General features: G+C 37.7%; 1 protein-coding gene across 1 annotated transcript in view; it reads left to right on the top strand.

Annotated features, from left to right (window-relative positions):
* The window catches only part of LOC150095284 (laminin subunit alpha-1-like), a 1,249,242-nt gene that overhangs the window by 866,330 nt on the left and 367,603 nt on the right, over positions 1–15,309 (top strand). Inside the window, exons 47-48 of the mRNA XM_090410638.1 lie at positions 8,160–8,314; positions 8,458–8,613. Coding sequence (XP_090266764.1) covers positions 8,160–8,314; positions 8,458–8,613 — 311 coding nt within the window. The remainder of the gene's footprint in view (positions 1–8,159; positions 8,315–8,457; positions 8,614–15,309) is intronic.

Genomic DNA, 15,309 nt, shown 5'->3' on the forward strand with positions numbered 1-15,309 from the left:
GATAATAAAAAATGTCATACAATGAAATCAACAGTCTGCATGGAAAGTAAAGGTGTAATGATGGAATGTTGTGATGGTCTGTAATGGTGTCATTACAAAATTGTCATGATGGTCTTTATTGACCTGTCTAAACAATTTGAGACACTAAAAGCCTGAAACACTTCTAGCAAAGATAAGACATATTGGAATAGTTGGACCTCTGTACAGATGATTTAGAAATTACTTCTGAATCAGGAAACAAATAACGTGCATTGGATCATCCCATAGTATAGAGTTACAGTAACCTGTGAAGTTCCACAGGGAGCTGTTCTCTCTCTCTCTCTCTCTCTCTCTCTCTCTCTCTCTCCCTCTCTCTCTCTCACCCTCCCTCTCTCCCTCCCTCCCTCCCTCCCTTCCAGCTTTCCCACTATCTATATGCATGATATCAATCAGCTCTTCTCAAAGGCAAGATCTTCCAACATGCAGAGACACAGCAGTAGTATACTGCCATAAGCACCACACAAGAAAACATGCAATATACCATCAATCTGGTCACCAATTGGCTCACCATAAACTCCATTCAAATAAACTCTGTCAAGACACAATCTATGATTTTCAGAAACCCACTCAGCCAGCAGCCAGTTGACGATAAGTATATAATCCACATCTTCCCTCCAAAATACAAGATAAATGCATAAGTAAAATGATCTTTAAATAAAAAGTAAAAAAAAAAAAAAAAAAAAATGCTGGCCTAGTTGTCTGAGGAACTGGTGTAGCTGCTCTCCAACCAACAGGTCATCATCAAATTCCTGCCATGTACCCTCAAGGGGTGTACAGGATATGATAGTACTACATGAAAAATTTATATATAATTTTATTATCTACAATTTTCCTCCAAATCAGTCTGTTACCTATAAAGACTCCAACATTATCAGATCTTATATTTATATCTTCTAAGGCACTTTTTCCTGCTAAGCTGGCAGAGAATACTTGTTTTGCTAATCTTTCCTTGTCCATTCTGTTTAAGTGACCATGCCACCTGAGATTAGCTCTGCTAACACAATCCTGGATGCTAACAATGTCAAGTTCTTTCCTAATATCCTCATTTTTTTTAATATGATATTGCCATTGATGGCATCTGTTCACACCCCTAATCTTTCTCAGGACTCTCATCTGGTCATATCTAGTCTTTGGTCAAGTGTTTTACTTCTGACCCAGCTCTCAGATCCATAAGTTAAGACTGGTTTGAACACCGTCTTGTATACAGCTAATTTAGTGTTTTGACTAATTTCTCTCTTATTCCATATAAATTTATTCAATTGACATCCTACCATACCAGGTTTGTCGATTCTGTTGTCTATTTCCATATTTAATTTACCATCCCACTAAAAATTGTGCCTAAGCAGCTGAAATTTTACTTGTTCTGTAGGTTCTCCATTCACAATGCAGTTGATATTTTCAATGCTTCTGCCAATTTTCATTGGGGAAGAACAAGCTGGATTCAGGCCAAATAGAGGCTGTCAGAATCAGATTTTCACTTTCCTTTGTCTTGTTATTGCTGACCTTCATATCTATTACAACAGTTATTCAATTCAGTTAGCGAATCTTGCAGACTAGTACTAGATTTATTTAGAAGTATAACATCGTCCGCATAAAGTAAAGAGCTGAAATTAACATCTCCGTTTTGATATCAGGTTCTATACCATGTTATTCATTATCTATATGGATCATAATGTGATCCATATAGATAATGAATAACAGAGGAGATAATGCATATCCTTGTCTGACACCATATTTAACATTTAGCCATCTTCCTGTACCTCCTTCAGTTCTAACTGCTGACTTACAACTCAAATAAAGACTAAGTATTGCTTAATATAATGCCCCACTGACACCATACATCTGTAGCTCTTCGAATAGCTTCTTTCTGCACCTTGCCATATGCCTTTTCAAGATCTACAAAACTTAAATACAGATCTTTGTTATATTCCCATGCTTTCTCAACTAATTGTCGTAAAGCGAAGATCTGATCCCGACAGCCTCTATTTGGCCTGAATCCAGCTTGTTCTTCACCAAGCATTTCTTCCACAATTCTTCTCAACCGTTTCTAAAGTATAATAAATTTAGTTTAATCCTTTATTCAAATGTGAGAAAATAAAGCCTGTGCCTGAAAACATCCTCAGGACTGGGGCAAGGGAGCACAACACCGGGCAACTCATAGCAAGGTGGACCAAACCAACATCACTCCCATCCCAGTATCTACCACAATGCAAAACACATCTCCTTGCGGACACGTACAATATTATGCATTAAGGGAAGGGCCACCACTCAGACCAGCTCCGACCCTCATTGAGATCCCTTCAGTGGGAGCCAGACCCAGAAGTGGAGATACCAGGCAGAAGCAACGGCGAGGTCATCGCCACCTATAGGAGTTGCCAAAAGGTGTGCAACCTTTTCATTAAATTACTCTGGATTTAGAGAAAGATGTTGAAAGTTTGTTTTTCACTTGGTTAGACTATAATAAATTTAGTTTAATCCTTAATCCAAGTGTGAGCAAAGAAAGCCTGCACCTGAAAACATCCTCAAGACAGAGGCAAGGCAACACAACACCGGGCAACTCGTAGCAAGGTGGACCAAGCCAACATCACTCCCATCCCAGTATCTCCCACAATGCAAAACACATCTCTTTGTGGACATGTACAATGTTATGTATTAAGGGAAGGGCCACCACCTAGACCAGCTCCGACCTCCAGAGTAATTAAGAAAAAAGGTGGCACACCTTTTGTGCGACATTTTTCAATAATTTATATGCTTCTCTCAGGTTCCCTTTTGTTTGGCTTCCTTACATTTTTCTCTTTATTCTCTAATAGCACAAGCTGACTTATTTATTATTATTATTATTACCCCAAGACCCCATGGAGTCAAAGACTCATCTAGGAGGTCCTATTATCACACACACACACACACACACACACACACACACACACACACACACACACACACACACACACACACACAGAGAGACAGCTCGTCATAGCATGTCTTAAACACATTCAAACTCCTTGGAGACACCACACTCTCAGGCAAGGCATTCCAATCATTTACAACTCTGCATGAAAAAATCCTGCCTCTCACACCCTCTTTATATAGTTACCAGGGAAGACCTCTGGTTCTCCTCCAATCTCCCACTATTTTCTGTAGAACTTCTCCAGCAATGATCCTATAGCAATCTCTTACCAACTTATAGGTCTCTATCATATCTCCCCCCTTCCTCCTGTCCACCAGACTCTGCAAATGACATCTTCTCAATCTTTCCTCATTCCAGAGGTCAGAAACTACCTTAGTCAGTCACCTTTGGATCCTTCCCAACATCTCTTCATCCTTCTGAAAACCAGGTGACCAGATCTAGGCACAATAATCCATGTGTGGCCTAATCAAAACCTTATACAAAGGAACAAGAATCTCCCTACTTCTACACATTGGTGTCCTCTGCATCATTCCCAGAAGCCCTTGTGTTTTCTTCACAATTTTGGCAATGTGTCCCCTAAATTTCAAACCCTTATCCACTATCACCCCCAGATCTCTTATTTCTTCCACCTCCAACAATATATCCTCACCAAGCATAAATTCTGCATCCAATCTTTGTTTTCCAAATTTTAAAACCTTACATTTTGCAACTTTGAACTCACATTCCCATTTCTGTGTCCAATCGATCAATTTATTCAAGTCTTCTTGTAAGGCCACAACATCTTCTTTACTCTTCATGGTTCATCCCAACTTTGCATCATCTGCAAATAACTGAATATCTCCATCCAAATCTTCACCAATATCATTAATATACAAGTTAAACAGCAATGGCCCTAAAACAGACCCTTGAGGCACTCCACTGGTGACTTTCCTTTACTTGGATATCACTCCCCCACACACAACCTTTTGATACCTATCAGATATCCAGTCTCCAATCCAATGCACTAATCTAATATCCAACTCCATCTGCTCTAGTTTGACTATCAACTTATCATGAGGTACTCTATCAAAAGCCTTTGCGAAATCCAAGTATATTACTGTGTATTCTTCTCCTCTGTCCAAGGAAGCAGTCACTTTATCTAAGTAAATAGATTGCTAAAACATGACCTCCCTTTAGCAAATCCATGCTGTCCGTCAAAGATAATACCATTGTTGACAACCCAGTTCTGGATCCTAGTTCTCACAAGCTTCTCCAACAACTTAACCACAACACCTGACACACACACACACACACACACACACACAGATAGGCCTATAGTTTGATGCTTGAGTTGGATCACCGCCTTTATGAAGTGGACAATCTTGCCCTCCTTCACGCCTTAGGAACTTGACAGAGTGCAAGACTCATATTAAAAAATATGTCAAGGCAGGTGTCAACTCACTGGCACATTCCTTCAGAATACTTTTCGATATATTATCAAGTCCCACAGCCTTATTAACATCTAGTTTGCTCAACTCTGCATACACCTCTTCCTCACTTACAGTCAGTCTCTCTTCCCCATCATCAACTGCTCTCAGTCCCTCCATGAAGTCACATTCACAAGATTGAAAGACCTGTATGAACTGCTCATTAAGTATCTCCATCACACATTCCGCAACAGCTGTCTTTATACCATTTTCTCCAATCAATATCATCCTTCCATAATCATGCTTTCTTTTGCTGGCTACATATTGAAATATTTACATATGCCTATTTACCAGGAACTTTGATATGCTTTCTTCTTTTCCTTCACTGTCTCTTTAACTTCCTGTGTCACAATTTCCACAGGTAACCCTTTATTCTCTCTCCTTCCTGCCATGTATTGAAAAATAGTTTTCAGTGTCAATCCTATAAAGCTCATTTAATAACTTATATGCTTCTATCATGTTCCCTTTTATTTGCCTATCAACTAGTTTTTGAAACACACAGACTTCAATCTATTCTCATGTGAAGGTAGGTTACCTGTGGAAAATGAAGGCCACAGGAAATTTGCTGGAAGGATAGCATTTGAATGCAGAGTTTCAATAACAAGTCAGAAGAGACAAGGAAAAATACTTTAACCAGGAATGCCAACAAATACAAGACCAAAATAAGAAAGGAAAAACAAGAAATCTTTTCAAAAAGATCAAGCAACTGACATGGAAGTTCTGTGCCAAGGTGACAATATTATTATTCCTGACACCTCCAAGGAGTCCGAAGACTCATCACGGGAGGATACCTACAACTGTCTCAACCACTACATCGAACTTCTACTATGAATCATCTCCATCAGTGCAATCTATCGCCCACCACAACTAGTATTTTTTGTCTGTAAATTGCGTGTGTTCTGAAGGGCCGATTTGTCTGTATGAAAAACTCGAGTTTCTGGGAGAAAAAACCCTGCTACCTCCGTATGAGATCGGCTAACTCACCTCAATTGAAATCGTCCAGATAAAGATTCCTCTCATCGCAACGAGAATCGAACTTAGGCCTATTCCAATCGAAGGTCGCAATGTACTGTCGTTCTTCCAATTGCGCCACGGAGGCGACAAAATTTAAAACTTTTTCAGATATTAAAGGGAAGCTATAATACAGTTTTTTTTAATAATATCTTGATTCTAAGTAACTGGCCAACATCCACAATTTAACTCCTTTTCCTTTTACCTTGTGATGTCGAGGGTTTATTAATCATCGGACCTCAAACCGTTCACAGGATGGTCAGCTCTACGCCCCAGTGTATCCTATGTCTGTAGTGTTGAGTTCTCAAGGCCAGTTTGCCTGTTTTGCAGGATGAAAAACCTCAGGATAAACTGGGGAAAAACCCTACTGTTCACGCCCAAGACCGGCTAACTTGGCTATGGCTGAGGAAGATCCTTCAGCTCCTCACGTCACCGATGGGAATCGAACCTGGGACACTCCTTCCCCAGGCATATGGTTGCAAAGCACAAATATTGAAAAGTAAACACAAAGGATATCTTACAGAAACTGCAGACATCAAAGAAAATCTGGAAAGAGTATACAGAAGCCCTTTACAAAAAGGACTCCAAGATTACTGAGAAATTTGAAGAGCAGGATTATACACAGGAGCCAGTACCACTGGAGAGTGAAGTGAGGTGTGCACTACAACAGTTATCAAGTAAGAAAGCACCAGGAGGAGATGGAATACCTATTGAGCTGCTCAAAGCCCTGAGAAGAGGCAGTTAAAATATTTACAGCTCAGTGTCAATGAATTTGGATCACAACTTTATGGTCCTAGGGAATGGAAAAAATCAGTTTATATACCTCTATTGAAGAAAGGCAATGCAAGAGAGTGCAAAAATTACACAACTATAGCATTGATTCCTCATGCAATTAAAGTCTTACTTAAGATCATTTCAGAAATCAAGAAGAGAGGAATGCCAGATGAACAGGCAGGATTTTGAAAAGGCAGAGGAACAAGAGATCAGATCACCAATGTGAGCTGGATAATAGAAAGGGCACAGGAATATCAAAAGAATGTCTACCTTTGTTTCCCTGACTACAGTAAGGCTTTTGACTCTATAGATCATGTGAAACCGTGGAATGTGTTAAGAACAGTGGAAGTACCAGAGCATTTCATTATCCTTCTAAGGAATCTTTAGTTTGAACAAGGAGCTACTGTTCAAACAGATCTTGGAAAAACTGAGTAAGTTTCACAATAGGTAAAGGGGTGTGACAAGGATGTATTTATCTCCGTGTCTGTTTAACTTGTACAGCAAATACATTTTAAGAATGGCAGTACTGGAGGAGTCTTTAGTTGGAAATAAAATTGGTGGAAGAATTATTAATAATTTGAGGTATGCAGATGATACCACCTTGCTAGCAGAATGAAAGAAGATTTAGAGGAACTTATATGAAAGATAAAAAAGAAAGTGCTAAATATGGCCTTAAACTTAACCTCAAAAAGAAAAAGTTATGGCAACATGTGAACTTAATGATTTTGAAGTAGATGAGGAGAAAATGAAAGCAGTTAACAATTTTATGCTCTTAGGACCCTGAATTGATAAAGAGGGGTATTGTACAGAAGTTAGAAGATTATTACTCAGAAAGAAAGCAATGACAAATGTAAGCTTTTACAATTCTGATTTTTGTCTTGCAACAAAAATCAGAATTGTAAAAGCAACGGTATTCCCTATGGTACTCTCTGGATGTGAAAGTTGGACCCTGAGAAAGAGTGAAAGAAGGAAGATAGATGCATGTGAACTATGGGTTTGGAGATGCTTACTAAGAATACCATGGACTGCAAAGCAAACCAATAAATCAGTGATATACAGAATAAATCCAGATTGTTCCTTGAAGCTATGATAATCAAGCAAAAATTGTCATACTTTGGGCATGTTATTCAAGCAGATGACAGTCTGGAGAAGATGATGATGCTTGCTAAAGTTGATGGAAGCAGGAGAAGAGAAAGACCAAGAATTAGATGGGTGGATGGAGTTAAAGAAGCAACTGGAATGTGCCTGGAAATTCTGAAAGATATGGCTAGGGACAGATCTGAATGGAGAGCGTATGTTCATAGAATCACCAGCAGTCGAAAATAACTTGATGGAACATAACAACAACATTTTCATTCCAACTTTTGGAAAGAATAGACATATTCAGTAAAAATTTTGCCAACTTTTGGAAAGAATAGACATATTCAGTAAAAATTTTATGGTGATCAGGCAGCTGCAATTTGATATCACAAAAGTGGTAAGTACAATAGTGATGATAAGGATTCTGATATGAAGTCAGATTGAATGAATACCATCTTCAGAGTCTGGCAGACAGTAGGAGAGAAATGGTGTGATAGGATGCATAAGTTTTTCTGAGCAAGGTGGATTTATACCAGATTGATAGAGAAGAGAAAATGTCCATAGAATGAGTGTGTGTGGGGGGGAAGGTGGGGAAAGATTGATTATTATCATCTAGAAATTTGTATAAGGAGGCCACGAACAATGTAGAAAGAGCAGGGTGTTTTGCTTGGAGACAGTTGAGTGTGTCAGCACTATCATTACCAGAATATGGTAAGTGCAGATATGATAAATAACTTTGACATAGCTTATTGAAAATAATAATAATAATTAGAATTAGAATATGTTATAAATGTTGATATAATTCAGCATTTGTTAACTCTCATGGAATAATTATTGTTCCAAATTTGTACAATATTTTCTTATTCAATATTTTATTCTAGTAAAAAATGCCCATTTAGGTATTGGGAAATCAGTAGACTTAGCTGAACGTACAGAAAATCGAGCCAAAAAAGTGAAACAGAAACATAATCAAATGCAGTTGAATATGAAAGAATTAAAGAATAAAATTCTTTTAGCAAGACAAAAAGCATCTAGCGTAAGCATAAAGTTTAATATCTCTGTCTTCTTTAAATTTCTTAAATTTTTTATTAAATTACTTATGCTATCCTTACAGCAGTCATTAATATTTTCAAATTTTGAGTTTGATGGGTTTTTTTCTTCTTTTTTTTCCCTCCCCAGATTCGGGTATCTCTCAGTGCAGACAAGACTGGACTGTGCATCAGATCATTCAGGCCAGACATTGAACCATCAACTACCAATAACATTATCATGAATTATGCAATTGATAGTGAAATTCCAGATAGCCTTTTGTTTTTTTTAGCTAGTTCTAAAATGGTGAGTTTTATAAAATTTCAATATACCATCTAATTTATTCTAAGATTTTTAAAGTTCTCTTAACCTTTCTACCGGCCGAGGTGGATGAAATAGTGTGACCAACTTGCACTTCTTATCCATGTTATTAAATAGGTTTTACAGAATCATATCCAGATTTATCTGGTCGTACGTCCTGGCTGGTTGGGGGGGGGGGTAATAATGACGACATTTATTAATATCATTATCATCATAAAATTCCTGATATATACCTACTAGGAATGTATAGTATACTATGTATAGTACTACATGATTAGTTATATTATTGCAAACTTCCTATCAACCATTTTCTTCCAAAATTGTTGATATATGTCAAGATTCCAATACTGCCAGATCTTATATTTCATTTCTTCTAAGGCACTTCTAACTGAGTCTTTTCCTACCATGCTTACATAACATCTAATCTTTCCTCTTCCATGCTGTTTAAGTAACCATACCATATTAGAATAGCTCTGCTCAAACATTCCTGAATGTTAACCCAAGTTCCTTCCTAATATCCCCATTTTTAATGATTTTACTTTGTTTCCATCTGCTCATTTCTCTTGAACTCTAATATCTCTTGTCTCTAGTCTTTAATCAGCTATTTTGTTTTTAACCCAGTCCTCAGGTAAATCAGTTTTAACTGGTTTGAACACTGTCTTGTACAAAGCTAGTTTAGTGTTTTGACTAATTTCTCTCTTATTCCCTATAAATATATTAATTTTATTCCCCACAGTATCAGCTTGTTAATTTTTCCATCTTCACTAAAAATTGTTCCTAAATAGCTGAAATATTCACTTCCTCTTTAAGTATTAATTTCAGAATTCATCTAATGCTTTCGATTCTCTGCTTATTTTCATAGTCTTTGTCTTTTTAAATAAATCCAAAAGCAGTGTGGAATCTTCCACACTGGTATTGGATTTATTTAAGAGTATATAAATTGCATAGAGAGTAGTTTAAATTAACATCTTTATTTTGATATCAAATGTGCCATGCCATCTTCTTATATAATAATATTATTATTATTCAAACTCCATGGAGTAATGTTGGAAGTTTTTCCAGTTGGTTATACTATAAATTAAAGATGCCAAGGAATGATATTCTTGGTTTAATCCTTCACCCAGGTGTAAGCAAACAAAGTTTGTGCCTCAAGTAACTTCAGGACTGGCAACTTGTATATAGAAGCTAATGACTTCACATCACTTGCATTAGTATCCCATAATGCAAAGCACATATCCTTACAGACATGTATAGTGTATAGATTATACATGTATAATGCTATGCATTATATATGTCTGTAAGGATATGTGCTATTTGCATTATGGGATACTAAGACAAGAGACCCCCCCCCAAAAGTCCTGCTATGCTGCCTCAGCGTGGCGCGCGGGGGGGGGGGGGATGAAGCACGTCAGGAGTATCATTACTTCCTGGTAGGGCCTCCAAGCCGTGAAGGCCATCCCACTATGCCAAGCTAAATGCTAGCAGGCGAAGACAGAAGAGGAGATTGGCCGTGTGACTTCCAAAAAATGGACAAATTCCTCCCTTTCTCAACTGACATCAAGAATAAGAGACTGAGATGATTGGAGGAGGCTAACAAAGAATATCACCTACCAGCCATGAATGACCCAACAGTCCATTTAGGACTACGGGAGAGAAGAGGAAGAAGGCAAGTGATGTGAAATCATTAGCTTCGATATACAAGTTGCCCACTCTTGAAGTTACTTCAGGGCACATACTTTGTTTGCTTACACTTGGATAAAGGATTAAACCAAGATAATTTCTTGGTCTTTAATGCATGTTGCGAGTGTAACATGCATGTGTGGTGAAATGTGAAAGATGTTTTTGTGAAGAGACCAAACAGGAGATGAGAGTAGGTATGGATTTGTATAAAGTATGATATTTTGTTAGACTACTAGTTAGCTAATGAGAAACATACTCAAGGAATGAAAGTTAGCATAAATGAAACAAACAGAAACAGAACAAAAGCTCATGAGACTGAGAGAGTGAAAGAATGCACAAATGGGAGCTAAAGAGAGGTGAATAGCCAGAATGCAAGATTTGAAGAAACATTTATTCAAAATGAAGAATGAAATGTAGAATATGTGGCGTGATATTAGACATTTAGTAGAAACAAATGAAAGAGTGCAAAAGACTAGAAGGAAAGAGAAAATGAGATGATGAATGATTCTGGAATGATGGTATATAGGTAATGAACAAAAAAATGGAAACAATGAGCTATCAGGTTGCATTATCAGTAGTTGCAATGCAGCATCTATGATGCAGTTGATATGCAAATATACTCCTGAAATTCCTAGGGATGTGTGTATAAAGGAAAACAGAGGTCAATCACCATTTCTTGCATGTTGTAATGGAATCTAGAGAGGACCTCAGTGACTTTGAAAGGGGCATGATTGTTGGAGCTAGGCTTTCAAGTGCATCCGTGATCAGAACAGCTGAAATTGTACAGTTGAGGAACAGTCTCTAAGGTTATGTGAGCATGGCAGTCAACAGGTCAATCATTATCAGCAAAATGCAATAGTGAATGAAAGTGCTTACTGCAAGAGAGGGACGTTCAAGCATTAGTACACTGTATCACAAAAAATAGGCAGGCTAATTTTTGCTGAGCATTTGTATGAAAAATTCAACACCAGTCATGAGAAACATTTCAACAAAAACTCTGCACCAGGAACTACATAGAGTTGGAGATCACGGTCTGGTTACCTTACATAGACCTTTGATCACTCCTGTTAGTGCACATCGTCGCACCCAATGACGCAAAGATCACAGGCTGTGGACTACACTACAGTGGAAGGATGTGATATGTTCTGATGAATCCACATTCCCACTTTTTGCTGCAACTGGATGAATGTGTGTGTGGCATCAGAAGGAAGCTCATCGGCCAAAGTGCATGTTTCCACCTGTGAAAGATTTTGGTGGTTCTGTAATATTCTGGGGTGCATTCTCATATCATGGTTTGGATCCACTTATTGTATTGGAAGGCAAAGTGAATGCGGAACATTGTCTTTTAATCATAAGTGATCTTCATCCCATGTTTGCACAATTTTTTCCTATGCAGCCAACCACATTTCAACAGGATAATGATCCCATTTATCAAGCAAATATGCTCACCCAGTGGTTTGCAGAACATGACAGTGAGGTGTCCTGTCTGCTATGGCCATTCCAATCGCCAGACTTAAATCCTATAGAACATTTATGGGACATGGGACATCCAGTTTCTGTTGGACAAATTGGGATAAAATTCCTCCTGTTGAGTTCCAAGCACTGACAGAGCCTCTCCCTCAAAAAATACAGGCTGTACTAAATGCCCACAGTGTATCAATGCCATATTAATCAAAATGTGTCACTGTTTCCATTATTTTGTCCATTACCTGTATATAGATTTCATTATTAGAGGACTAGTTAATGAGAGTGCCCATAAGGTCTGCTGTCCAGTAGGGAGGATGAACAAGATGATTCGTGCTTTAGACATGAGGAAGAAACAAGCAAAGGAATCAGTGGAGAATGAGGGAACAAACGATTTAAGTAGAGATAAGGGGAATGTAATGGTGGATATCAGGACATATTGAGGAGAATGAAAGATAACAGTATAGTGAGAAAGGGTGTCAGTGTGTTGCCGAGTTATTACAATGATCAGTTGAGATGGAGAGCCAGAATCATGAATGGCATGCCAGCAGAGCTGTGTGAGGAGAAGGGAGTGCAGTTTGCAGATATATGTCATGAATTTTAGGAAAAATTGAATTACACAGATGTGATAGGTTGTATTTGAATGGCTTTAGAGTCTGTGAACTGGAGAAACTTGCTGGGTTGAAATGCAGTGTTTGATGCAAGCAAGAGACCAGAAGTAAGAGGTGAAGTGAAAGATCAGGCAAGTAGTGCTGAAAAGACTGAAGTACTTGTCAGTTGAAACTATAGTAGTGTGAGAGATGAAGACAGAATGGGAGTGCAATAGGAACAGGGAGGGGAGCCCAGGTGGACATGCCATAAGGGGAATGGATGTTGGAATGATCACCATAGGAATGGAATGGATCGGGATGTGTGATGGTGTGATGGTAGTGGGGGGGGGGGGTTGAAAAGATATGTGAATTAAGCGGTAATAAAGGTGATTGGGCAAGGGCATGCAGTGTGGTGGGGGAAATCACACCAACAAGTGGCTTAGGCAGGAGTAGGTTTTAGACCTAAAAATGAACTTCTGTGTTTATTTACAAGTGCCAGGAATATTTCAGTGATTGTTTTATTGTTTGAGCTTTACATGGAAAGGGAAATATAGATGGGACATCTATATTTTCCCTTTCCATGGTAAATTATATAAGTAAAGGTGTCCTGTATTTACTTTTGAATTTGCCCCTATATGATTGGAATAAGTGTAATGTGGTTGAATGAAGATGAAATCTTAATAGAAATGGAAAAATACATACTAAGGCAAGTGATAGGAAGTGATTAGCCTCTGTATACAAGTAGCTTAGATGTGAATATACTTCATGCACAAAACATTGTTTTGCTTTCTTGGGAAATAAATAAATAAAACTAAGTATATAATTTCTTGGTATCTTTAATGTATGATAAACCCAAGGTTAAAAAAAAAATTTTTATATACATTGTATGTTAAAAATATCAGTGTTATAAAGATAGAAAAACTATCTTTATATTATATTATATTTATATTATAATATATTATGCAAATACACTAAGGCTGCAAATGGATTATTGTGCATAGATTTGATTGTAACTAAGTTGGTTATGTGGAATATGAGGACAGATTGAGAGAATGTAAATTACAGAATATAGTGGCTAGAAGGAAGAGGGCAGACATGATTGAGACATATAAGTTGGTAAGAGGTAATTACCAGATTAGCAGATTAAAAACAATGTGGAATATGAGGACAGATTGAGAGAATGTAAATTACAGAATATAGTGAATAGAAGGAAGAGGGCAACATGATTAAGACATATAAGTTGGTAAGGGGTAATTACCAGATTAGCATGGATGAGATTTTTTATATGGAGATGGGAGGAGAATGCAAGGCCATCCCTGGAAGCTGTATAAGGTAGGTGTGAGCAAGAGAATGAGTAGTTGATTTTTTGCATGGAGAGTTGGTGAGTGATTGGAATTCCTTTGCCTGAGAGTGTGGTGAGTGGTCGGTGATTAGAATGCATTGCCTGAAAGTGCGTTGAATACAGGGACAGTGAATGCATTTAATTCAAAGTACGATATGCTGTGCATGTGAGAGTGGGACCTCCCATGATGAGTCTCTTGACTCTATGGAGGTCTATTGATGATGATAATAATAATTTGATTCATTAAATCACATGTCTAAGCCAGCATGTTGAAAACACAGGGCTTAGCAAAATAAGCATACTATATTATGTTGATTTGTAATTAGAGAAACTATGTGAGAAATTTTCAGAAATGATCTGCTTTTTCTTCTTCTTCCTATCCAGGTTCTAGGCCGAGTGGCCTGTTTCGGACTCAGTCCAACTTCTTCTTGGTTGTTCCCTATTCCTTGTTCCTTTAGACTTATATCAGCTAGACTGCAGGTGGCCACTAACCCCCTCAGTTGAATTGAAACTCACTAAAAAAGACTGATGACAGTTCAGAAATGATATAGTGTCTAAAAGTTACTAAGTGGATTTTCTAGGTTAAATGTAGAAGAAATTTTTAAATATATAGCAATAGGAAAGGGGAGGAAAGAACTTGCATTTCAAATTCAATCGAAGGTGAGTTAGCCGATCTCATACGGAGGTAGAAAGGTTTTTTTTCTCCCAGAAACTTGGGTTTTTCATCCCGCATACAGACAAATCGGCCCTTCAGAACACACGCAATTTACAGACAAAAAATACTAGTTGTGGTGGGCAGTAGATGGTGTTGATGGAGATGATTGGTAGGAAAGGTTCGATGTAGTGCTGTAGACAGTTGTATAGTAGGTGTCCTCCCGCGATGAGTCTTCGGACTCCTTGGAGGTGTCACGAATAATAATAATAATAAATGAGTTAGAATATGATAAACAAGGATATATACATATATATATTTTTTTTTTTGCTTTGAGAGTAATGAAAGTGTGGAACTGGTTGCTGGATGGCATTATTAATGCATTATTAGTGAATAAATAAGGTCAATATACTGTGTGTGTGTGTGTGTGTGTGTGTGTGTGTGTGTGTGTGTGTGTGTGTGTGTGTGTGTGTGTGTGTGTGTGTGTGTGTGTGTGTGTGTTTCTGCATGTGCATGCTTGTGTTTAAGTAGGGAGAACTAAACGAATTCTGCTGAATACATTTTCTATTGAAAATATGACCATTAGATTTATATGCTCTTCCCTACATACTTTCAATGTATTATTGCAGATTTTTGCCTCCTTCAGGCCACTTAATTACGATTTTAGAATTGTAGAGATGATCTATATACAAGTGACTACTGAACAGTGAAGGTAGAAAACATTGTTAAGGCTATAAAGACACTGAGATGCACTGTTTGGTTTTCTGTGTGACTAAAGAAGCAAGCTCTTCTTTTCTTAAAATCCAAATAATTTCTCTCAGAAGAATTTTTACACACATAATTAAAAATAAAGTTACCAGATCATTAGAGTACTAATATAGTACTCTAATGATCTGAGTTTGCTAGCCTATATCTATAGACTGCCATTTATTTTGAAAAAATAACTATCACTT

Source organism: Typopeltis vanoorti, chromosome 20 (assembly GCF_054136105.1).
Source record: "Typopeltis vanoorti isolate ZY-2024b chromosome 20, IOZ_Tvanoo_1.0, whole genome shotgun sequence".
NCBI classification, from domain to species: domain Eukaryota; kingdom Metazoa; phylum Arthropoda; class Arachnida; order Uropygi; family Thelyphonidae; genus Typopeltis; species Typopeltis vanoorti.